Genomic DNA, 24,511 nt, shown 5'->3' on the forward strand with positions numbered 1-24,511 from the left:
AAATTTTAAATGAAGGTTGTGGCTGGCACACACTTTCAAAGGTATTGCTTGAAGCTTGAGTAATAACCCAGTTGTGTCTTCTTTCAGGCTTTACGAAGGGAAAGAACAGATGGAGTTTGAAGAATCCATGAGACGGCTCTTTGAATCCATCAACAACCTGATGAAAAGTCAATATAAAACCACCATCCTTCTGCAGGTTGGTCTACACTGCCAAAAACCCCCATTTTTTCCCTTGGTTATCCACTAAATAGCAGCATGTTGAGATAATATCTGCTTTTACTTAAATACACAGCCCTTCATTAATTGAAGGTGGTTTAAATATCATAAAGGCCAAGGATCCCTGGGGCAGGAGAAAGAATATTTATTGTTTGGCTCCCTTGAAGGCATAAATGCCTCCTTTAAAAATAGCTCTGAAGCCTTTGTTACATTGTTAAATAGGTTGAACCTGTCTGCTTCTAATGGTGAGAAGAGTGAAGACGGTGGTCTCTTAAACTGAGGCTCCCATCCTCCACTTTTTGTTCTTAACACCATAAACTCAGGTCTCTTATTGGGATCAAAGCATCTCTTCAAAGAACAAGAGACACTCTAGAGAGAATGGGTTCTCTGATATAGTGATCCAGGATGGTGATCTGTAAACTCTGTAAATGGAGAAAACTTGAGGCTCGGCCCTGTGTCTGAGAAAGAGTTTAGCAGCAAAAAGTGTGAATGAATAGGCTGTTTAGGGAGATTTCATAACTTTCATGGGATTTACTCTGGAGTGTTCAGGAGGGGCTGCCTGATGTGTTGTTTATAAAGAAAACCCAGATATATTTATCTAAATATGTTAATGGAGATTGTCTTTTAAAAAAATCAACTTTATCCTTTTTACATAACTGTTATCATGCTTGGAATTGCCCAGCTTTTACTTAGAATTAATGAAGTACTGGCATTCAGCTAGAATGGAGGTGAGAAGGCAGAATGAATGAATGAATGAATGAATAGCCATAAAGGTAGGTGTTTACAAATCCACCTGATAGGTGAGAAAACTGAAGCTCTTGAGAGTTGAGATAGGTTCCTCCAGATTCCATTGCAAGTAAATGGTAAAGCTGGGATTCAAATCCATTCCTGCCTGGCTCTAAAAGCCTTACTCTCAACCACTACGTTACACTCTTGATTTAGAACCTGCTGTGTATGAACACTAAGGTGGGGATATGAATGTTTTCTCTAAAATCAGTAGGGATTTCAGTCTTAAGTTATTTACCTTCCCTTCCCTCTTGCTGGGTTCTTAAAAAGTCTTCCTCCTACACCTAAAATTCTCATCATTTAACAGCAAAGAGAGTAACAGGAACAGGGGACTGCATGAAGAAGAGGAGTGAGAACTGAGATTATCCCATTGTCTGTAGTATGTTGAAAGTAAGTGAGCTCCCAGTGAGAGGCCAAACAGCCTTAGGACAGTGAGAGCTGAAGATGACCACTTGCCCTGAAAGAAACTTTAGGGTTGAGTCAGGTCTGCCATAGGCTCCAAGTAAACTGAAGTGTGAAGGAGCAGAAAGGATGAACCAACAGAGGAAGCCAGCTGATGTGGAGGAGAAGGGAGCAGAGGCCCTGAGAGAAGCAGAGGTGCCATGAAAAGTCCACATGGCCTTGAGAAGGATGGAGAGTGTCACAGAGCTTCGCTTTCTAATTTCAGGACCTGTTTCCCTATGATGAACTAACTGTATCTTGGGAAATGGAACAAAGGGATGGAGGGAGTAAGAAAGTAGGGAAATAAAATAAAAGGGGAGAATGGAAGCAAGGAAGGAAAGCTGAGCAAGGGAATGTCTAGCACATCAAGGAGACCTGAGCTAACAAGGGTTATCAGCTCTGTAACAACAGTCTGGTCATTGTAACTTCTCAGTGTCTCAGTTTCCTCATCCATAAGGCTTCACTGTTTGGGTGAGGATCCAATAAGCATTGCATGTAAAAGAGCAAATTATCAAATGCTATGCAAATGCAAAGAACTAACACGATAATTATGGTTTTGGCATAGACCTTTTATCCAGGTTCTTTTTGTCTGGGTAATTTTTAAGAAGTGGCTTATTTTCTCTGTCATTCAGGCCAGATTATGCAGGTTTACTCTTCATGGATTCCTACTTCAGAGCAGTGTAAAGGGGCTTCATCTCTTTTAGTTTGATCTTTGGACCTAAATTAGCTTTGTGGATTTACATAAAACCAATGATACGTTCTACCTGTTTCCATGGTTATTGGAAATTTATCAAAGAAGACTATAAAGTCATATTCAAATATGGAGCAGTACCATTTGAATAGAATTTAGTGCTCTTTAAGGTGTGAGCTGATGAGGGGAGAAGGATCAAGGCCATGTGATGTTAGCAAACCCCATTACAAGGAATCTCCTGTGGTCCTTGAGGTTTGCTCTGGGAGTAAGAGCTTTGGCTTTGGAGCCAGGAAGACCTGAGTGGGAAACCAGGCCCTGAGTTCGTTTCATGTCCCCAGGCCATAAATCATCCTTTTATAGAATGGGAAATATAATGCCCACTTTACAAAGTTATTGGGAGAATTAAATAAAATAATGCATATAGAACGTAATAGAGAGTCTGTTACGGAGTTTAGTTTCAGTGATTTTTCATTATTTGTGATTCTCCCTCCTTTCCTTCATCACAACACAGAAGCTTCATTGTCACTTTACTTGAGTGGGATCTGAAGGGGGTGTTTGTGTTCTTAACCTTGTCACGTGGGGCCGGAGAGTGCTAGGTTATTCAGGTATACATTTAGTACAAGAAACACAGATAACAATTTCAAGGAGAATAAATCCACAATAACTGGCTGTATGAAAAAAACAAACAAAAAACAGAGGGCATTGACTGTTAGGAGTGTGTGGGCAGGCTGTGGTGCGTACACACAATGGGGCACTGGGCAGCTACAGGAAGGAACAAGGTTGTGATGCATGTCACTATGTGGATGAGCCTTGAGGACATTATGTTGAGTGAAATAAGCCAGAAACAAAAGGACAGATATTGTACGGTCTCACATTATGAGCTAACTATAATGAGCAAACTCAGAGTTAAATTTGAGAGCATAGGCTATCAGGAGATAAAAAGAGACTGGAGATAGGGAAATCGATGCTTAGGGAGTACTACATGTTTAATAAGGTTGACTGTAAAGGTTCAGAAAATGGATAGCACAATACTGTGCGATGGTAGCACAATTTGTAAATGTAAACAACAAAGCTGAGTGTGAGTTGAAAAAAGAAGGCTGAAGTCATGTGTGTCACCACAAGGAAAGCTGGAGCATAAAAACTGAGACTGTGTAACTTAGTGAAACCTAAAATGAATATGACAGTGGTTATTTATACAAATAAGAAAGTTCTTACATGAACTAAAACAAACATACATCACCATTGCAAGGTGTTTAATAATAGGATGGTATGGGGGAAAAATGCAATTAATGCAAACTAAGGCTTATGGTTAACAGTCGTGTTGTAATATTCTTTCATTAACTGTAGCTAAGGCATTATACCAAAGCTAAATGTCAATAATAGGAGGATAGAAGGGTATGGGAGTTTTTTCCTCAGAAGAAATGAGGCTGCTCTCATATTGTCTGCGGTGGTGAATGTATGAACTATGTGATTATACCAAGAGCCATTGATGATACACTTAGAATGGATTGTGTGGTGTGTGAATAAAACTGTTTAAATTTAAAAAAAAAAAACACAATAATATGGAAAAATTGCATCTAGTGTTCTAACTGATCAAGTAGGACCAGGTGACTGGAGACCTGGCTCTGAGCCTCTATGGGGTATAGTAGGAAGGAATACAACCATCTGTTAGTAATGTCTGCCATGAGTTTTGAATTGGCTGCATACTGTGTGAATGCTAGAGGTTGGTCTTCCTGGACCAAACTTTACATTTCTACCTGGATAGCACCTTATAGTGGAAACCTATAGCATGCTTTGGTTGAAAGTGGAGCAGATCTGGTTCACATCTCAGCTTTGTCCTTTGTGAGTTCCAGGCCTTTAGGCAGGTTATTTCTTATTTCTAGGGCTTATCTGGAAACTTTTATCAATTGCTTCCTGTAGTTTCCCCTCGTTCAAGGTCAGCATGGGTAGCAGCTAACCTGGAACTGAGGATAGTTAAACCCAATGTAAAGACTATAGAAATAGCAATAAAAACACTGTCCATTTACTGTGTACCTGCCATGTGCTTGGGGTTTCTGTTTACCGGCACTGAAGCTGCTCACTCTTATTCTGGGCTGCCTTCATACGTGCATGTATGTGTGTGTCTGTAAGAGAGCAAGAGAGAGGGAAAGAGAGAGACAGACAATCTAGAAACACCCAGCTGCCAAGCCACTATTCCCCTTTGAGGGAGTGCAGCTGTTTGGTTTTTATTTGTTTATTATTTATTTAGTTGGTTTTATTTTTTAACATTTGCTGCATGCTAGCAGCCCAAGATTATCACTTCTTTCTTTTTTCTTTTTAAAAAAGCAATTTTATTGAGATATATTCATATACCATGCAATCCATTCAAAATGTATTATCAGTGGCTGTTAGTATATTCACAGAGTTGTGCATTTGTCACCACAATCAATTTTAGAACATTTCCATTACTCTAAAAGAAAAACCCTGTACCCATTAGCAGTCACCTCTCAATCCTTCTATCTTTCCCCAGCCCAACATAATCACTAATCTGTTTCTCTCTATAAATTTATTTATATTTACATTTTATAGAAATGGAATCATACAATATGTAGTACTTTGTTTCAGGTTACTTTCACTTAGCATAAGGTTTTAAAAATTACTATTATTTTTTAATTTAAAAAATTGTAGGTCTACAGAAAAGTTATATCAAACATACAGCATCCTCATATACCCCCTTCTTGTCGACACTTTGTATTAGTGTGGTACCTTTGTTAGGATTGATAAAAGAATATCAAAACAGTACTATTAACTATTGTCCATCCTTTATATTAGATATATTTGTTTCCCCATATACCACCTTATTATTAACAATTTTTATTAGTGTCATGCATTTGTTATAATTCATGAAAGAATAATCTCAAAACTGTACTATTAACCATAGTCCAGTATTCACAACTGGGTTCACTGTGATTTACGGTTCCATGTTTTATCTTCTAACATTCATTCTAATAACATACATGACTCCAAACTTCCCCTTTCATCCACATTCTCATACATAATTCTGCACTGTTAAATTACACTAAAATAATGTGCTACCATCACCAGCAGCCTTTTCCAAATCTTATCAACCTAAATAGAAATTCTGTGCCAATTAAGCATCAACTCCCCGTTCTCTATTCCCAGTCTGGTAACCCGCATTCTAGATTCTAACTCGATAAACTTGCTTATTATACTTAGTTCATATTAGTGAGTTCATGTGTCCTTTTGTGTCTGGCTTATTTCACTTAGCATAATGTCCTCAAGATTCATCCATGTTGTTGCATCCATCAGGACTTCTTTTTATGACTGAATAATAGTCCATCACTGTATATACTACATTTTGTGTCTCCATTAGATGGACTCTTGGGTTGCTTCCATCTTTTGGCAATTTTGAATAATGCCATCATGAACATCGATGTGAAAATACCTATTCTAGTCTCTGTTTTCAAGTCTTCTAGATGTATTCCTAGGAGCAAGATTGCTGGGTCATATGATAATTCTGTACTTAGCTTCCTGTGGAACTGCCAAACTGTCTTCAATAGTGGCTGCAAATTTGCATTCCTGCTAGCATCCTCTCCAACACTCGTAGTTTTCTGTTTTCCTAACAGCAGCCATTCTGCTGGATATGAAATTGTGTCTCATTGTGGTTTTGGTTTGCAGTTCCCTAATCTCTAATGAAGCTAAGCATCTTTTCATGTGCTTATTAGCCATTTGTCTATCCTCTTTGGAACTCAAGTCTTTTGCCAATTTTTTAATTGGATTATCGTTTTACTGTTGAGTTGTAGGATTTCTTTACATATCCTGAATGTTAAACCTTTATCATATATGTGGTATCCAACTATTTTCTCCCATTGAGTAGGCTCTCTTTTCACTTTTATGACAGTCATTTGATGCACAAAAATTTTTAATTTTGATGAGGTCACATTTTTCTATTTTTTTTTCATTGCTTGTGATTTGGGTGTAAAGTCAAAGAAGCGAATACCTAACACAAGATGCTGAAGATGCTTCCGTACATTTTCTTCAGGGGTTTTATAGCCCTGGCTCTTATATTTAGGTCTTTGATCCATTTTGAGTTTAATTTTTGTGTATGGTGTGAAATAAGGGGTCCTCTTTCACTCTTTTGCGTATGGATATCCAGTTTTTCCAGTACCATTTGTTGAAGAGACTGTTCTAGTCCAGTAGAGTGAACTTGGCAGCTTTAGGTGCAAGGGTCTATTTCTGAACTCTCAATTCAGTTCCACTGATTTGTATCTATCTTGTGCTCTATACCATGTTGTTTTGAACAGCATAACTTTGTAATATGCCATAACACAAGGAAGTGTAAGTCCTGCAACTCCGTTCTTCTTAAACAAAATGGCTTTGCCTATTCTGGGGCCTTTACCCTTCCAAATAACTTGGATGATTGGCTTTTTCATCTCTGCAAAGTAGGCGTTTGGAATTTTGATTGGGATTGTGTTGAATCAGTAAATCATTTTTGTAGAATTGACATCTTAGTGATATTTAGTCTTCCAATCTGTGAACATGAATGTTCTTCCATTTTTTTAGGTCTTCTTTGATTTCTTTTAGCAATGCTTTGTGGTTTTCTATGTACAAGTCCTTTACATCTTTGGTTAAATTTATTCCTAGATATTTGTTTCTTTTAGTTGCTGTGTAAATAGAATTTTTCTTCTTGGTTTCCTCCTCAGTTTGCTTATAACTAGTGTATAGGAACAAATTCTGATGTTTTGAGTGTTGATCTTATACCCTGCGACTTTGCTGAATTCATTTAGAAGCTCTAGTAACTTTGTTGTAGACTTGGGGGGATTTTCTATACTTAGGATCATGTCATGTGCAAATAATGAAAGTTTTACTTCTTCATTTCCAACTTGCATGCCTTTTTAATTTTTTTTCTTGTCTAATTGCTCTGACTAGAACTTCCAATACAGTGTAAAATAGCAGTGGTGACTGTGGACATTTTTGTCTTGTTCCAAATTTTAGAGGGAAATCTTTCAGTCTTTCACATTTGAGTATGGTGCTAGCTGTGGGTTTTTTTGTATATGTCATTTATCATGTTTTAGCACTATCCTTCTATTACTGATTTTCTGAGGGTTTTTAATAAAGGTTGATGATTTTCTCAAATACCTTTTTTATGTCTATTGAGATGCTCATGTGTTTTTTCCCCTTCATTTTGTTTATGTGCTATACTATATTAATTGATATTCTTATGCTGAACCACCCTTCATACCTAGGATAAAACACACTTGATCATGGCGCATAATTCTTTTGACATGCTGCTGGATTCAAGTTGCAAGTATTTTGTTGGGGATTTTTGAATCTATATTCACCAGCGATATTTTGTGTAATTTTCTTTCATTGTAGTATCTTTATCTGGCTTTGATGTTAGGGTGATATTGGCCTCATAGAATGAGTTAGGTAGTGTTCCTTTCCCTTCAGTTTTTTGGAAGAGTTTCATCAGGGTTGGAATTAATTCTTGGAATGACTGGTAGAATTGACCTGTGAAGTTAGTTATCTGGTCCTAGGCTTTTCTTTGTTGGGAGGTTTTGATGACCGATTCAATCTTTTTACTTGTAATCAATCTGTTGAGGTCTTCTATTTCTTCCACAGTTAGTGTAGGCTGTTCACGTGTTTCTAGGAGTTTGACCGTCTCATCTAGGTTGTCTAATTTGTGGCATACCATTGTTCATAGTGTCCTCTTATGATCACTTTTATTTCTATGGAGTCAGTAGTAATGTCCCCCTTCTCATTTCTGGTATTATTTGTTTGTTTCTTCTCTTCTTTTCTCTTTGTCAGTTTAGCTTAGGGTTTACCAATTTTATTGATCTTTTCAAAGAACTTACTTTTGGTTTTGTTAATGCTCTCTGTTGATTTTTTTTATTCTCAATTTCATTTATTCATGCTTTAATCTTTTTTATTTATTTCCTTCTTCTGCTGTAAAGTTAGTTTGCTGTTCTTTTTCTGGTTCCTCCAGGAAGATACTTGAATTTAGCTCTTTCTTATTTTTTAATGTAATCATTTAGGGCTATAAATTTCCTTCTCAGCACCACTTTTGCTATATCCCATAAGTTTTGATATGTTGTTTTCTTGTTTTCATTCATATCATGATATTTGATTTCCCTTGCAGTTTCTTCTTTAAGGCACTGATTAACAGAGTGTTATTTAACTTCTTATATTTGTGGATTTTCCAGTTCTCCTCCTATTTTTATTTCCAGCTTCATTCCTTTATGACCAGAGAAGATGCTTGTGTGATTTCAATATTTCTAAATGTGTGGAGACTTGTTTTGTGATGCAACTTGTAGTCTATTCCAGAAAATGATCCATGGGCACTTGAGAAAAATGTATATCCTGCTGTGTTGTGGTGCCATGCACTGTATATGTCTGTTAGGTCTAGTTCATTTATCATAGCAAGTTCCCTGTTTCTTTATTGATCTTCTGTCCAGATGTTATATCTATTGATGAGAGTGATGTATTGAAGGCTCCAGGTGTTATTGTAGAGCTATCTTTTTCTCCCTTCAGGTGTGCCAGTGTTTGCCTCATGTATTTTGTGGCACCATGATTAGGTGATAAGTTTATGATTGCTATTTCTTCCTGGTACAGTGCCCCTTTTATTAATATGCAGGGTCATTCGTTGTCTCTTCTATCAGCTTTTGCCTAAAAGTCTATTTTTCCTGATATTACTATAGCTACTCAAAGTATTTTTGGTTACTATTTCAATGGAATATATTTTTCCATCCTTTCATTTTCAACTGTTTGTGTCTTCTGGTCTAAGGTGAGTCTCTTGTAAAAGCATATAGTTAGATCATGCTTTTATATCCATTCTACCAGAATGTGTCTTTTGATTGGGGAGTTTAATCCATTAATATTCAGTGTTATTTCTGCAAATGAAATACTTACTTCAGCCATTTTGTCCTTTGATTTTTATGTCATATCTTTTTTTTTCAGTACCTCCTTTCCTTTGAGGTAGGTTTCCTTACAACCTTCTTTTCTGTATAGTTGATCTTTTGTGATGTATCTGACTGATCCCTCTTATTTTTTTTCTGTATATTTTGAAAATACTTTGTTTGTCATTACCTTTGGGTTTATATTACACAACCTACACCTATAACCTAATTTTAAAAGACACCAATTTAGTTTCAATAGCACACACATTCTCTGCTCCCGTATCCTGATTCCCCTCTTTATGTTGTTTTTGTCCTACTTTACCACTTCCTATTTTGCACATGTTATCAGTAAATATGCTTTTTTCTTGTTCAATTATATTCTGATTCTTATATGTATTGAGTAATAGAATTGTATATTGAGGATACAATACTATTGAGTTTTTTATTTACACCTTTAATTACCCTTAGTGATGAGCTTCCTTTCTTCACACTACTTCAAGCCACTCTCTCCTGTCTCTTCCTTTCAACCTACACAATCTCTTTAGTAATTCTTGTAGGGCAGGTCTTTTGTTGATGAACTCTCTCTGTTTCTGTTTGTGAATATTTTAAACTCTCCTTCAGCTTTTTCTTTTTCTTTTTCTTTTATTTCTTTCTCCTTCAGTTTTAAAGGACAGTTTTGCTGGGTGAAGAATTTTGGGCTGGATTTTTTTCTTTTTCAGTGTCTTAAGTATATCATAACACTGCTTTCTTGCCTCCATGGTTTCTAATGAGAAATTGGCACTTATTCTTATTGAGGATGCTTGTATGTGATGAATGTTTTTCTATTGCTGCTTTCAGAATTCTCAGTTTATGTATGGCATTTAACATTCTGAGTAATATGTGTCTTGGAGTAGGTCTATTAGATTTATTCTGTTTGGAGTACGTTGTGCTCCTTGGACTTGCATATTTATGTCTTTCATAAGAATTGGGAAATATTTGGCCATTATTTCTTCAAATATTCTTTCTGACCCTTTCTCCTTCTCTTCTGGGAACCTATGGTGCATATGTTTATGCACTTCATGCTGCCACTCAAGTCCCTGAGACACTGCTCAGTTTTTCCTATTCTTTCCTCTATCTGTTCTTCTGACACTATGATTTCAATTTTCCTGTCTTCTAAATTCACAGATTCTTTCTTCTGCCTGTTCTAATCTGCTGTTGAATGTCTCTAGTGTATTTTCAATCTTCATTATTGTGCCTTCCATCCCTATAATTTGTTACTTCTTCTTATACTTTTAAAGTCTTCTTTATGCTCACATATTGTCTTCTCAATATCCTTACCTTTTTTTGTACATTTCCTTGAATTGATTTAGGAGATTTGCTTAATTAACTTTGATTGGTTATTCCAACTTCTGAATCTCTGCTTAAGTTTTAAGCAGAGATTCAGAAGTTCTCTTGATTGAACCATGACATCTTGTTTCTTAGTATGGCTTGTATTTTCTTGCTGATATCTGGGCCATCTGATTATCTTAGTTAACTCTGAGGATCCATTTCTCCCTCTGTCTAGGGTTATATTGTTGATTGGCTTTACATTAAGGCTCTTCTTTGATGCTTGGTCTACCTTACTCTAGACCTTTAGAATAGGCAAACAGATTTTTTCAACTCTTCTTCATCTGATTATTGTCCTCGATGTGTGATGCAGTTTTTAAGATTTTACTTTTTGTGCAATTGTTTCACCTCCAAAGAGAATTTCCTTTCCTCTATTCCTTCCCAGGAATCTTGATATGTTCCATTTGTTTATTTGTTAGTTTTTGTATTCTGTATGGTGGGAGTTACATTTCATACTTTTTCCTGTGAGTATCCCATTATTGCAGTACCATTTGTTGTATTTTTGTTTGTTTGCTTTTTGTATGCTTGCTCGTTTGTTTTGGGAAATGCATGGGCTGGGAATTGAACCACATGGCAGGCGAGAATTCTACCCCTGAACTACCCTTGCACCCCACCCCCTACTTGTTTTTGTGCAGAATTTTCTCCCTAGCTCCTGTGATTTGTTTAAATTCTCTCCCTCACTCAGTGCCCCATTTTCCTTACACTTTTCAGTTCTGGACCTGTCCTGTCTTACAGCAATTCAGTTTTAACCCTGCTCTTCCCCCTTCTACATTTTATATGTGAGCCTTTTTTCCTTCTGGTTTCTTCCTCATTATGGTATCATGCCTCAGAGACCAGATGAGGTCCATCTGGAAAGGTGGATTACTTCAGTAAAAATCCACTTTGCTTTTGGGTGGTTCAACCGACTGAATCTGGATGGAGTAAGGGCATACCTGTTCTTATTACATGTCTATTATGGTATCTCTTTCAGTCTGTTTAATCCCCTGGGGACTCTTTTCTATGCAGCATTCCTCAGAGGCTTGTGTTCTACTCTGGGTCCCTGCAGACCTAGGTCCCTGTGCTTGGATATGTGGGGAGTTCTATCTTGATGCTGGAAGTCCCTCCAGCCTCTGTCTGTGGTGGGAGGCAGCTGGGCCTTTTTGCCTCCTTGGGACTCCCATGCTGTAAGGGGCTGAGTGGGTGGGAGGAGAATGGGACTGGACCTACAGTCCAGGACAGAATTTTCTTACCTGATATTTTTCTTTTTCTTCAATTTGATGTTTGTGGAATCCTTTTCCAGCTTCTACTGTCCTATGGAGTTCTAAGCAAGTGGAATTTATCCTTTTATTCACTAAATCTCTGGGGAGGTTTTTTCAGAGGCTGTCTCATGCTGCCATTCTCTAAGATTATTAATTCTTGTGAAGCCCATCTGTTTGGCAATTGTCTCAAATGTCCTCTGTTGACTTTTCTGTGTGACAGTAAATCATTATTGCTTGATTTGGGTCTGGCTGTCTTGTAGAGACCTGTACTTGACCTTTGGGTTGGAGTTCATAATTAATCTAGGAAATTCACATGATGCTAGATGATTAACAAACAGTTGAGCTGGCAAACATTTTCCTCAATGGCTGTTTTTTGAACCCCCTCTGTATATGGTGTGGAGGATCCTGAATTTAAGGACCATCAGGAAAACTGTACATTCTTTTCAAAGACTCTCCTTATATTGGTGGAAAGTTTCTTTATCTATTTTCTCCCCAATCTGCCTTCACTGCCCTTCCTGTAACTTCCCAATTTGCCAAGATGGAATGCTTTTCCCAAAGGATAATGGGACACAGTATAGCACACTAGTTAAGAACCATTTGGCCAGAGTCAGGCTCATAAACTTTCTATGATATTTATTAGCTATGTGACTTCTGGCAAAATTTTTAACCTCTCTGTACCACAGTTCTTTCATTGGTAAAGTGGGATGACAATATCTACTCATAGTCTATTCATAGAGTAATTGTAAGAATTAGATGAGATGATGCATGTAAAATAAATGATGTAATATTTTGAATAATGGTTGCTTTTAGCACCTCCCCACATAAATATGTATACACATACATGCATATGTGTGTTATAAGAATTATAAAATATTATATACAATAAAGAAATATATCATGGAATAAAGGTGATTTAAATACAATATTAATTTTTGTGTAATAATAATAAGTAACAATAATAGCAGCAGTAAAGCAAACAGTTCCCAGGAGGCTAACAGGTTAAAAAACGAGCTGTCTATAGTTCACCGGCTTTAAAAACCTGTACCAAATGTAGCTTTCCAGCAGATCTTCTGTCTAAGCTGCTTTGCCTCCTGGGAGCGTTCCTTGGTCGCACCTGCTGAACCTGGCTATCACACCCTTTAGGCAAGTCAGGACTTGTGGATAGGTGCCCTATGGCCAGTGCTGGTTGTGACAATGGGCTTGCAAACTTCCAAGTCAAAGATGGACTGTACCTGTTGGAAGAGAGAACCATGGGTCTCCCGATTCTCTGTGTGGCTGCCTGGCCAAGACGAAAGTTTCTGTCTCTCCTGTTGAGTTGGTAACACTCTCTGAGCAGCAGGATGACAGCCAGTCAGTTTGCTTTCCTTTATTGCCAGCTTGGAGCTGGGAAGTTGGGAAGATTAGTTTCCCATGAGGCAGCCCCTCTTCTCACCCTGTCCAGCTCCTCACTAATAGCTGAAGCATTTAAGTATGAATGTCTGTTCAGCCTCCTGGTGACTGCTATTCTCTAGCATCACTCCAAAGCACTGGAATGACATGTGGCTCTTGAAAGCCAGAAAACTGCTGCCAACACTGAAGTCCTGGTGTTTCTCAACTTGGTGAAGTTTTCAATTCTGTTGTCATTCCCTCACTTTGGTCTTAATTATGATGAGTACACATTAAACTTTGTCCAGACACTCTGAAACGAGGTCAGGAGCTTGAGAGATGAGATAAGGGGAGACGTGGCACACATACACACATACACACACACACACCTTTGAGACTGCTGTGTGCTGGGAATGACTTCAGGTGCGTAGTATACTTTATTTCATGTCATGTATCCTGACCCCACAAGAAGATGCGGAATCTCAAGTGCAGAATGGGCTTGGGGTCTCTGTGAACCCAGAGCTCTATGGTCTTGCCTAACAGTGAATGAAGGAACAGATTTCTAGATGTGCTAGGACCAGCTTTTTTCAGGGCATGTGCCTCAGAATATAGTGCCTCTTTAGAACTGAGAGATTGCAAAGTGTTGGCAACTAAGAGAAATGCATCCAGCAGATGTATTTTATTTGGCTAGTGCAGCGGGAAAGCAATTGAACAAGAATGATCATTCTTCAGGTAGGCTAAGACCTTTAAGTTCCATGTACCCCTTCAGTTCTGACTGTCCTCTACTCAGCTAATCCCACTCCTTTCTTTTTCTTGCCCAGCCCTGAGAGCATCTGGTTTTGCTGCCTCTGTTTGATGTTTCATAATAAAGATGGTCTTAGACCATCTTTACTATACAATATATATCATAAATTACAAATTCCTGGAGGATTAGCATAATGTTTCTTAGCATATTAAAATTCTGAAATGTTCTACAATATAAAAACCTCACAAGTTTATCTTTGCTTCAACCCAAGTTTCCTCAAATGATTTGACTGCAAAACCCTTTTCCTCCACAGAATACCTACACTATTTTATAAGACAAGAGCATCCAAATGATCACAGTTTTGGAAACACTGGATTTGAAAGAATAAAAGATGAATCTCAAGATATAAAATCTAGTAACAATAAAGAAAATGATTGGCAAATTTGACAGCATGCAAATTATCACCTTCCTGTGCAAGGAAAGATATGATGCACAAAGCTGAAAGACAAGCAATAAGTGAAGTAGGACAAGCAAGAGAAAATTCTTGCAAAATGTATCACTTCAGGGGTTAATATGATTGATACATAAAGAATCACGCATTCCATAAGAAAAAAAATCACCCCAAAGAAAAATAGGGAAAGAATATGAATAAGCAATTTAGTAAATACAGATGTTCAATAAATATAGAAAAGATACTTAATTTCACTAGAAACCAAAGAGTTGCATATTACACTTGCAAATCATGCTTCAGATTGACAAATATTAAAAAGATATGTATGTCCAATATTAGCAAGATTATGGAGCGATGGACAGGTTCATAGTGTTAGCAAAAGGAAATTGGTTACTACTTCTTTCTAAAGTAATTTGGTGCTGTCTGCTAAAATTTGTATGAACATACATTTTGCTGCACCAGTTTCTCTTTAAGCAATCCATTCTACAGGGATTCTTACATGTACAAAAATATACATTAATAGGTTACACATGTATACCAAAATATGTACAGGTACATAAAGCACAGGTTTTATAATTTAAAAAAACTAAAAATAGCATGGGGCCCATTAGTACTGGACAGGTTAGAAAAGATATGGTCTACCATATGCTGGCATTGCTGTGTATTGGTTAGAAATGAAGAGTGTATGGTCTGTGAAATGACCCAGTGGTATATGGTTAATTGCAAAAATAGAATTTCAGAACTATACAAATTGTACACATGCACATTCACACACAAAGTAAATGTATAGAATATAGCATGGAAGGAAATTCATCACAGTATTAACAATCCCTCCTTCTGGGGAGGAGGGATTGGAGCTGAGATGAGGGTGAGAGACTTCAGGGACAATTTTTCACCCTAATACTTTATCTTTTTATTTTTTAAATTTTTGTATAATGCAGAATTTTATTTGTTCTAAGTAAATACCTGAAAATATCCAGTTCAACAGATTCTACTGTTGAAATGCTTAAAAATACAATTAAAATGTCATTGAACTCTAAATGGATAAAAACATATATGCATATAGTATATGCTGTATTATTTACACACAGACACACATATATAACATAACTTGAATACACTAGGGCATAACATGTTCTTTGGCTCTGAGTATGTATTTTTCAGACTTCTGTTAGTCCAGAAAGTTCCTTATTGGGGCCGAGGAAGGTCTTGTATCCATAACCCCTAACCATCTCCTGGCTCAGCTTAGAGGTGATATTTCTCTGGCATGAACCCTGGGTCATTATTGCCTGTATCTCCCTAGAGAGTCAGGAATGTGTGAGGACACCCCAGTTTTATAATAACCCGACCTTCCCCCAACCAAACTAGGGGTACTTGGAGTCAGAAATAAATGAGGAAAGGAGAAAAAGCGAAATTGAAAAGAAGAAAAGCGTAAATGTGGCCAATGCTTCCTTCCTCTCACTTCAGCTATAGGTAAGCAATCTGAGGGTGCATTGATGAGCTTCCTTTTCAGGTCTGGTGTGGATAAAATGTGTCCCATTCAGATATGCTGCTCTTAGCCGCCTGGTTCCCTTTTTCTAAGGAGAAAAGATAATTGAGCATGGAATTATAAAGGAAACAAACTTCTTGATCCTGTTGTTTCTAAAAAGGAAAAGTGAGAGGGACGTGAAAGGAGTAATAAAATTTTCTCACCATCACTAATATTCTACTCCAACGTATCTGGGTATCAAGGGGATGGAGGCATAATGTTTTTTTTTTTTTTAACTATTTATTTTGAAATAATGCAAACTTACAAAACAGTTGCAAAAATAATACAGAGTCATTTGGAGCACTCTAATATAACCCCACCTAGTATACCGATCCAAGTTTCAGCATTTTGCCACATTTGCCATAAAACTGTATCTTGGAGTGATTTTTTTTTTACATAAAATACATATTATTATTAAAAATAGTTGTTAAGTAAGAAGCTGTTATATATGGCTAGAGGAAAAATCTTTAAGAAAATGATTTTCACAAATTTTATTTTTATCTGATTGTTAAAGGGTGATACATGTTGAATGTTCAGTACCTCAAATGTGCAGAAAGATAAAAAGAAATTGAAAAATGCTACTTCCACTGGATTCTTAAACATTATTTTCCAGCTACATCACATGGCTTACAACTCCTGCCAAAATTGTGGTTCATCCTGCTGCTTAGCCTATGGTGTTGTTATGCCAGTGGTAGGTGTGTCTCTACCTCCGGATGCATCAGTTAATTTGCATGGGGGAAAGAAAATCCTCCACAATGCTCAGCTTTCCTAACCCAGCCAGTGGGCCAAACATGCCAAATATTATTAACAACATGATCAGGGAGAGAAAATATGAATAACTCAGTCCAAGCCGTCTTCTGATAAAAACAAAAGCTCCTATTTTGAAGAAATGCCCAACACTCTGCTGGTCACCTCGTGTGTATTGTTTCTAATCCTGACAATCCTTCAAAATAGGAATTCCTTTGGCTAGTATACAGATAAGGAAATTGAGACATCACAGAGTTTAAGTGTTTTGCCCAAAGCTACGTGGCTGCTAAGTGTAGACCCAGGATTTGACTGCAGGTCTGCCTAACCTCAGTCTTCCTACTATATGTTACTGCTTCCCTGAAGATAGGAGTTTGTGGCTTTACTTTTGTGTTCAACGAAGCACATGCTTATGCTTCAGTCTATATACAGTGTCTTGAATCATCATAGTCATGCTCAGAATGCAGGGTCATACTCCCCTGATTTGTGTCACGTTGCAAAATCTCCTCCCGGTCAACACAGTTATTGGATGTGGACATCGTTCATGTTTATTTCACTTTCCATCTAGGTGGCAGCTTTGAAATACATTCCATCTGTCCTTCATGATGTGGAAATGGTCTTTGATGCAAAGTTACTCAGGTGAGGTTTTATGATGTGCTTTCCTAGATTCTGCTGTAGAATTGCAAGCAGAATGGATTTGGAGGCAAGGGAGATGTTATGAGGCATTCCAGACAAATGTTCACTTTGGGGATGGGGAGGGCATGTGGAAGCAGCCTCATATGGAGCCTCTATTGAGGGATATTTGCACTGTGGTTTTGTGTCAAATTCTGGTGAAAACTGAACATGAAATAAACATCCCACAGATGATACAGGATGCAAACATGTAGGTTAAAAAATGGATGCTTGAAGCAACTGTCTCCATTTCCCTGAGCCTTAAAGGTGATTTTCGCTTCCAGGCTTTGCCTGTGAGTCCATATGGTTGAAAATGGAGAACAATCTTAGTGTACCCAACGGGAATAATGGAGATGGGCTTCCTTCTGAGTTCTCCGCCTTCCTAACCCCATTCTCCTCATATGAGCACATTATTTAATAGGATTATTAAATATCCCTGTTAGAATAGGGATTTCTGGGTGGGCCATGGTGACTTAGCAGGCAGAGTTCTTGCCTGCCATGCTGGAGACCCGTGTTCGATTCCCAATGCCTCCCCATGCAAAAAAAAAAAAAAAAAATAGAGATTTCTGAGCCCAGTGTACTCTTTTTTTTTCTTAAATTCACTTCTATTCCCCGAAACCATATAGAGTGTTTTTATTATATTTTTTATTAGAGAAACTACTGGTTGACAGTTAAACCATGCAGAAAATGCAGAGTTCCCATACACTCACCCCCTATTATTAACTCCTTACATAATTGTGATGCATTTGTTAGAAATGATGAAATTATATTATTGTAATTGTACTATTAACCATAGTTCATAGTTTACATTAGGGTTCTTACTGTTTGTGTTGTACAGTACAATGCTGTTTCTTTAAAATTTTATTCTAGTAACATATATACAACCTTAAATGATCCCTTTTAACCATATCCAAATATATAATTCAGTGCTGATGATTACATCCACAATGTCGTGCTACCATCACCACCATCTATTAGCAAAACTTTTCCATCACTCCCAATAGAATAATGCTTGAATTGTATACAGTTTCTATTTAGAAGATTTTTTAAAAGCTTTTTATTTTGAAGGACTTTTAGATTTAAAGGAAAGTTGCAAAGATAGTAAATAGAGAATTTCCATTTGCCATTCATGCTGATGTGCTACGTACCATGGTACATTTAGCAATACCTGAGAAATTACTACCAGTATAATTCTATCAACTAAACTGCAGACTTTATTCTGATTTTACCAGTTTTTCCCTTACTGTCCTTTTATTTTTCCTATAAAAAAGAAAAAAGGCGAGCATTTGCTGGCTCCTTCTCATCTTCATGTCTCAAGTTAAATGCTACCTCCTCATAGAAGCTACTTCTGAATATTGTATATAAATTAAATTCTTGCCCCAACTTCTGTATCTTTATTCTCTGATGACCCCTGTTTCAATTCCTTCATTGCATGTATCACGTTGTTTGGATTTGTTTGCTTCTATCTCGCATGGCCACCCTGTTAGAATTTAAGGACTAAGTCTGTTCCTAGTGTACCTCCATTGCTCTGGACATAACCTGTCACGATTAAACAGAAACATAATAAATATCTGAAAGAAAGAATGAATACAATGAGTTTATTTTAGAAAGCTAACAGTTAATGTATTTTTCTTTTAGGGATGTTTTTAGTTTTACTCTGTTTGGGAGAGCTGTCTCCTTTTTGATGTCCTAAACTGGTTCTAACCCATAGCTTCTTTGTAGGTTTTTTTAATTGAAGACTTTTTAAAATCTTAAACCTTATTATAATTTTTTAGTAAATAATATGGTATGGTAGTAAAGTCAGAGAACCTAGTTTTTCAGTTTTGTTCTGTGACTTATGATTTGCTAATGTTTGGAAAGTTTCTTAACCTTTGTAAAACTTAGTTTTTCACTCACAGGTTAATTATGGCATCCACCCATAGAGTGGTGAAGCTTAATAAATGTGGAGTGCAAAGCCTATGCTTGGTGCATAGTCAGTACTCAAAGTTATTGGTATTATTTTCAGACTTTCACCTCTCTTTGAATGCTGTTAATATTCAACACCAACAGCTACACATATTTATTGAGGGCTTGCCAGGCACCTGACACTCTGCCAGGAAATAAAGGGTGTGAGGGGAGTAGGATCGACGTGGGTTTTGCCTCTGCAGAGCTTATAGTCCAGGGATGGTCTGTAAGTGCTAGGATGTGAGCCACGTTTTCCTAACTTGCTCGGTGGTCTCCTTGTTCTCCCACCTGCAGCCAGCTCCTCTATGAGTTCTATACCTGCATCCCGCCTGTGAAACTCCAGAAACAGAAGGTACAGTCCATGAATGAGATAGTCCGGAGCAACCTCTTTAAGAAGCAAGGTGAGTGCAAAGCCTCCTCTCTGGGTGAGTCCTGCTCTTTGTGGACACACAGCCGAGTATGGCAACCTATGAGGTAACTGAAGCATCTCTTCTCTGACAGCTACAGCTCTCTTAGCCCCCATAAGCATGGAATGTAGAAAGGAGCTGACAATTTTAGATATCATACTCTAAATTGATTTTAATAAAGCTTAGGTTACACCATTTATTTCTCCTGAGCATTGAATGAGGTGGTAAGTTTGGAGCCATATACTTTACACCATTCTGGTGTGTATGTGAGTGTACGTGAGTGTGTTTTCTCCTCCCAGATGGTTTATATGTATTGCCCTTATCTTGAGGGGAATTGGGTGAAATTCCTTTTAGTAAAAAGAAAGAATCCTTAATGGAGAAATCCTCAAAATTAAAATGTGTAAGAATAATTTGGAAAGCTTGCTAAAATGCAGATTCCTGGAAACCATCTCAGAGATTCCAATTTAGTAAGAATTAACATTTTTGTAATTTTAAAAATAAAAAATACTTTTGAATATGTAATGCATTTACATGGATCGGAATGCAAAGGTATAGAAGGGGAACACATAAAACAGTTCCTCCCAAACCTTGTACATAACTGCTCCAGTCCTTCTTCAGAGGCAACCACTGTTTCCAGTTTCATGTATTTGCTTCCAGAGACACCTCATACGTAAACAATCATGCATATTGTTTTCTCTCCTGGACTTTTTAAAATTACTCAAATGGTAGCATAGCTATACTTTGCCTTTCTTCACTAAATGGTATTTCCAGGTCAGGGCAGTGTATTTGGGCAGGAGTTGTGGTAAGAACTTCTTCTCACCTTAAATGGATCTCTGCTGGCCACTGGGGCCCCTTACACATCCATGTCAAGTGACTTGGGGTTCCCTGTGTTTGAGGTCGGCAAGCAAGGTATCCACAACGTCTCCAGATATGGGCCCAGAAAGGATTTATGAGCCAATATTCATCTTCAACCTCATCTCCAGCAACACTCTTGATTCCTGACCTCACACCTGCCCACAAAGAAGTGACTATTGGGTGTCACCCCTGTTCTATGTGTTTGAAAATCAGCCCTTTCCAATTTTAAACTCCTCTCTTACCACACTGATGTCAGTGATAAAATGAGAAGCAAATGTGCAAGAAACAAGAGGTCTCAGAATGCCTCGATCTGCCATCACTGAATTGGAATTTATTCAGGGAGTGTAGCCTGAATATTTATGTAAATTGCCTGGTAATCACAGAAATATTCAGCAACCACTTCACTTGTAAAGATTTTTTCCCCCAATGCCTGGTTAATATGGTGCATCCAGAATTGCTGTCTGAATCCTATCCCTGGAGTTAATGGTAGGAGGGGGAACAAGGAAGAAAAATTTTCTTGTGATTTTAGTATTTATGGGGAAGAAAGATATTCTTCTTGTGATTTTAGTATGCATATCTCTAGTTTCCTAACCATTTATACAGATGTACAGCAATAGATTAATCCAATATATATGAGGCTTGTTTATGCAAGGTGGTTTATGTGAGCTAATTGGAAACTAATCCTGGTAGGTCTTGGTTGCATTCCTTGAACCACTGTAGCTCTTTTAAGTGAGGCACTGGACTTTCCACCTCATAGTGAATTGCCCTCTCTCTGAATGCTTTGAAATATCCATGCCCCTTCTTACCCTGGCAGTTCTGTGGGTCTTGAGAGGTGTCACTGTGGAGATGAATTGAGTCCCATTCTAGGGACTTGACAAGACTGACTCTAGCTACATACAGTGTTGCACAGGCTGCAGAGAGTGGAGCCACTTGGCTCCCCTTCATTCTACCAGGCTGCCATCATTGTCAGGGCCCGGCCTAGCATTGAGGCCAGATGGAGTGATTGCACAGTCCTGGAAGGGGCATGCGGTGTCAATTCCAGCCTGGTGGAAGTCAGAGTAATTCCTTTACTGGAATCACTTCTCCTGGGCTGGGAGGCGGCCCCTGGGCGTTAGCATAATCCCAGAGCAGGTTGGACAGCTGCTGCTTACCAGTCCTGCCGTGTGTCTGAGTAAAAACCCTCTGATTAATATTAACGACAGAAGGCCAGCCCTAATGTTATACCCAATTACAAAAGACATGCACAATTCTTACCTTTAAATACATACAGAAACTAGACTTAAATGAACAAAGTGCCTTTTGGGGACCCACTTTAAAGAGTATGCAATGTATTATTCATCTTTTCATCCTTGCTACATAAGTGAAACTAGTATGATTTTATACATGGCTTAAAAGTAAGTTCTTTCTCAATAGTTATTTGCTTAGTGGGTCATCTTATCAAAATAATCTCAAAAGGGAAATTTCAGCTCATTCTCTGTGTTAATTATTAAAATTTTAAATGAATAAAATCTGAATTCATTTATGCTTATTGGGTGTCCATTATTCCCGGGTGAATGTCTCTCTTTACACCCTTAAGTAAGGTGATTTTTCCTCTGACCAAGTTTGAGCTGTTATGAAATTCCTCCTGTTATTCTCTCTGTGAAGTGTCCTGCGCCTTGGGGACGTGTTTTGCTTCTAGCCTACACTCATTTAACTGCAGATGTGCAAATTGCCTGGAGCATTGTAGGTGACATTAGCTTGTACTCAGAGCCTTGAACATTTGTATTGATGTCCAGCAGCCAGGACAGAAGGCTTTTAAGCACCTTCTGAAATTTTACCAGACTACCCTATTGGCTTGTTTTCAGGAGGGTCCTAGAGAGAAGGGGAATGGTTTATGGTTAAGAGCACTGGTTCTTGGGATCTGGACCATGCTAAACCTGGATTTGATTCCTGGTTTAGCCCCTTACCAGCTGTGTGACTGTAGGCAATTTACTTTGCCTCTCTGAACTTCAGTGAGCTCATCTGTAAAATGGGAACAATGGCAATTGTAGTCAGTGCCTTTGAAAGTTGTTGTGTGGGCTCAATGAAACTGATAATGCATTTAAAGTGCTTAGCACAGTACTAGGCACAGGGTAATGTCTGCTGCAGCATATTTCCTCTGTTGAGTGGTAATTTATTATTGCTGTTGTGGTTATTAATTCTGCTGTTCCTTACTTTTTCCCAGTTTATATTCTTATCTTTAGATTACTTGCAGTAAGGGAGCCCCTTCATAGTTGATAGTTGCACATGACCTTGTCTTATTGGAAGCTATGTATCTTTCCTCAGGGTCTAGAAAACATGGAACTTGATGAATAAAAGGTCCTTGGTCTATATGTGCTTGCCATTCTGGCTTTGAATGGTTTTTCAATGGTCATTTCATACCCCTGGAATATTTTTGCAAAAGCCCCATATCGTGTACACCCAGAGAAACAAGTTTAGGTTCGAGTGAGATGTTTGTGGGTCTCACTTCATTTTTTTACCTTGCTACAGACCTCGACATAGTTTTGGAAATGTAACACCCATCTCTGATAATTTCCTTCTTGGTGGTTCTTTTAAAACACACACAGAAAATTTTTTTCTTTTCTTTTCTTTTTTTTTTTCAGGGAGGCAATTAGCTTTCATGAGCCACAATATCTATGTGGGTTTCAATTTCCTCATCTGGAAAATGACAAAAAACCAAAGAATGGGCTTTGTTATATTGTTATGCAGACTCAGGGGCCTGGTATGGCTTGTTATTGTCTGGCACATAGAAGACTCACATTCTCAACACTCAGTACTCTAAACTCTCAGTAACATGAGCGGTCAGGAGTCTCCATCAGCCAGAGGCCCAGGGGAATGGCTTACCCCCCCCCCCCCCCCCAACAGATGACTGCAGGCCTTAGTGAGAAGAGACATGATTGTAGAGACTAATTTGCTGTCTTCTTCAACCCAAGTTCAGACTTGCCTGGTGGTGATGATGAGAGAATGGATGAGTAGGTATGCCCCAGGAAGACTTCTCTGAGGGGAGTCTGTAAGAAAACCAAGCCTTCTGCGCCTTTGGGACAGATTTGTCCCTATGAGAACTAATCTCTAAGTGATGTGTCTTTTTAGTCTGATGTTAATCAGACACGCCATCTGGTTCAGCACAAACTACTTTCAGACTCACATTGCTCGCTTTTCTCCTCAACTTCCAAAACAAACAGAGAGAAATTAAAAGAGAGAGAGAGAGAGAGAGAGAGAGAGAGAGAGAGAGACTATGAAACTTGACAGATTTAGAAATTCCTCCGGTGTTTATTTTCTGCTAATGAGTTTTGTTGTGGGAAACTTTATTGAGAAGTTGTTCTCTGGGCACAAAGTGGCCAGTTTCCCCTTTATTAAGATGTAGCCTGTCTGTTGCCCACAGAGCTCTGAGCTGCTCGGGCCTCAGTTCCCAATGGGCTGGGCAGCTGGGGAGTAGGGGACGGGGTGGGAGGACAGATGACTGTGCCCAATGCTGTAGAGGCTTATCTTTTCTAATTATATTGTTGCAGCATTAGGTTGGAAATAGAGAAAAGTCCTTCGTACCATAGCAGTTATTACCTCGCTTAGTCAAGTTATGTAACATCTCGGGTTCCACGTCTGAAAAACGCAGCATCACTCCTAGTGATAGGAGTGTTGTCATTAGAATGTGGACTTTTGGTTCAGACAACCCTTATTTCTAATCCCGGCTTGACGAGTGTTCCTTTGTACATGTTACCTCTTTGAACTTGTTTCTTTAGCTTAAAAAAAAGGGATAATGTACTCAAGACAATTGGCAGAGTGCCTGAGACATAGTTGCTACTCCTTAAAAGGCATCTATTGTATCTGTCATAACAATAATAACAACAAGAGTAATAATGAGTGCTCGCTTCGGCGGCACATATACTAAAATTGGAACAATACAGAGAAGATTAGTATTGGACCCTGCGCGAGGATGACGCACAAATTCGTGAAGCGTTCCATTTTTTCTTAAAGAAAGAAAGAAAAAGAATAATAATGACACCAACAGCATCTTATTTATTAAATGCCAACTGTATACCAAGTGCCATACAAACAAAAAAATATATTGAATTCTTTCAACAACCCATTTGCCATCTTATGGATGGGGAAACCAAGACTAGAAAGTTGAGTGACTTTCATCCCAATGCTACC

The 24,511-nt window shown here is 38.1% G+C and overlaps 1 protein-coding gene and 1 non-coding gene across 4 annotated transcripts in view; both read left to right on the forward strand.

The window, feature by feature from the left end:
* The window catches only part of DOCK2 (dedicator of cytokinesis 2), a 446,749-nt gene that overhangs the window by 120,575 nt on the left and 301,663 nt on the right, over positions 1-24,511 (forward strand). For all 3 annotated transcript variants that reach the window (XM_077137614.1, XM_077137615.1, XM_077137616.1), the window contains 3 exons: positions 88-196; positions 17,035-17,105; positions 19,377-19,483. In XM_077137614.1, the coding sequence (XP_076993729.1) occupies positions 88-196; positions 17,035-17,105; positions 19,377-19,483 (287 nt within the window). The remainder of the gene's footprint in view (positions 1-87; positions 197-17,034; positions 17,106-19,376; positions 19,484-24,511) is intronic.
* Positions 24,221-24,328, forward strand: LOC143665100 (U6 spliceosomal RNA). Its single transcript, XR_013166774.1, has one exon. It is a non-coding gene; the product is annotated as a U6 spliceosomal RNA (small nuclear RNA).

Source organism: Tamandua tetradactyla, chromosome 20 (genome assembly GCF_023851605.1).
Source record: "Tamandua tetradactyla isolate mTamTet1 chromosome 20, mTamTet1.pri, whole genome shotgun sequence".
In the NCBI taxonomy this organism is placed as follows: Eukaryota; Metazoa; Chordata; class Mammalia; order Pilosa; family Myrmecophagidae; genus Tamandua; species Tamandua tetradactyla.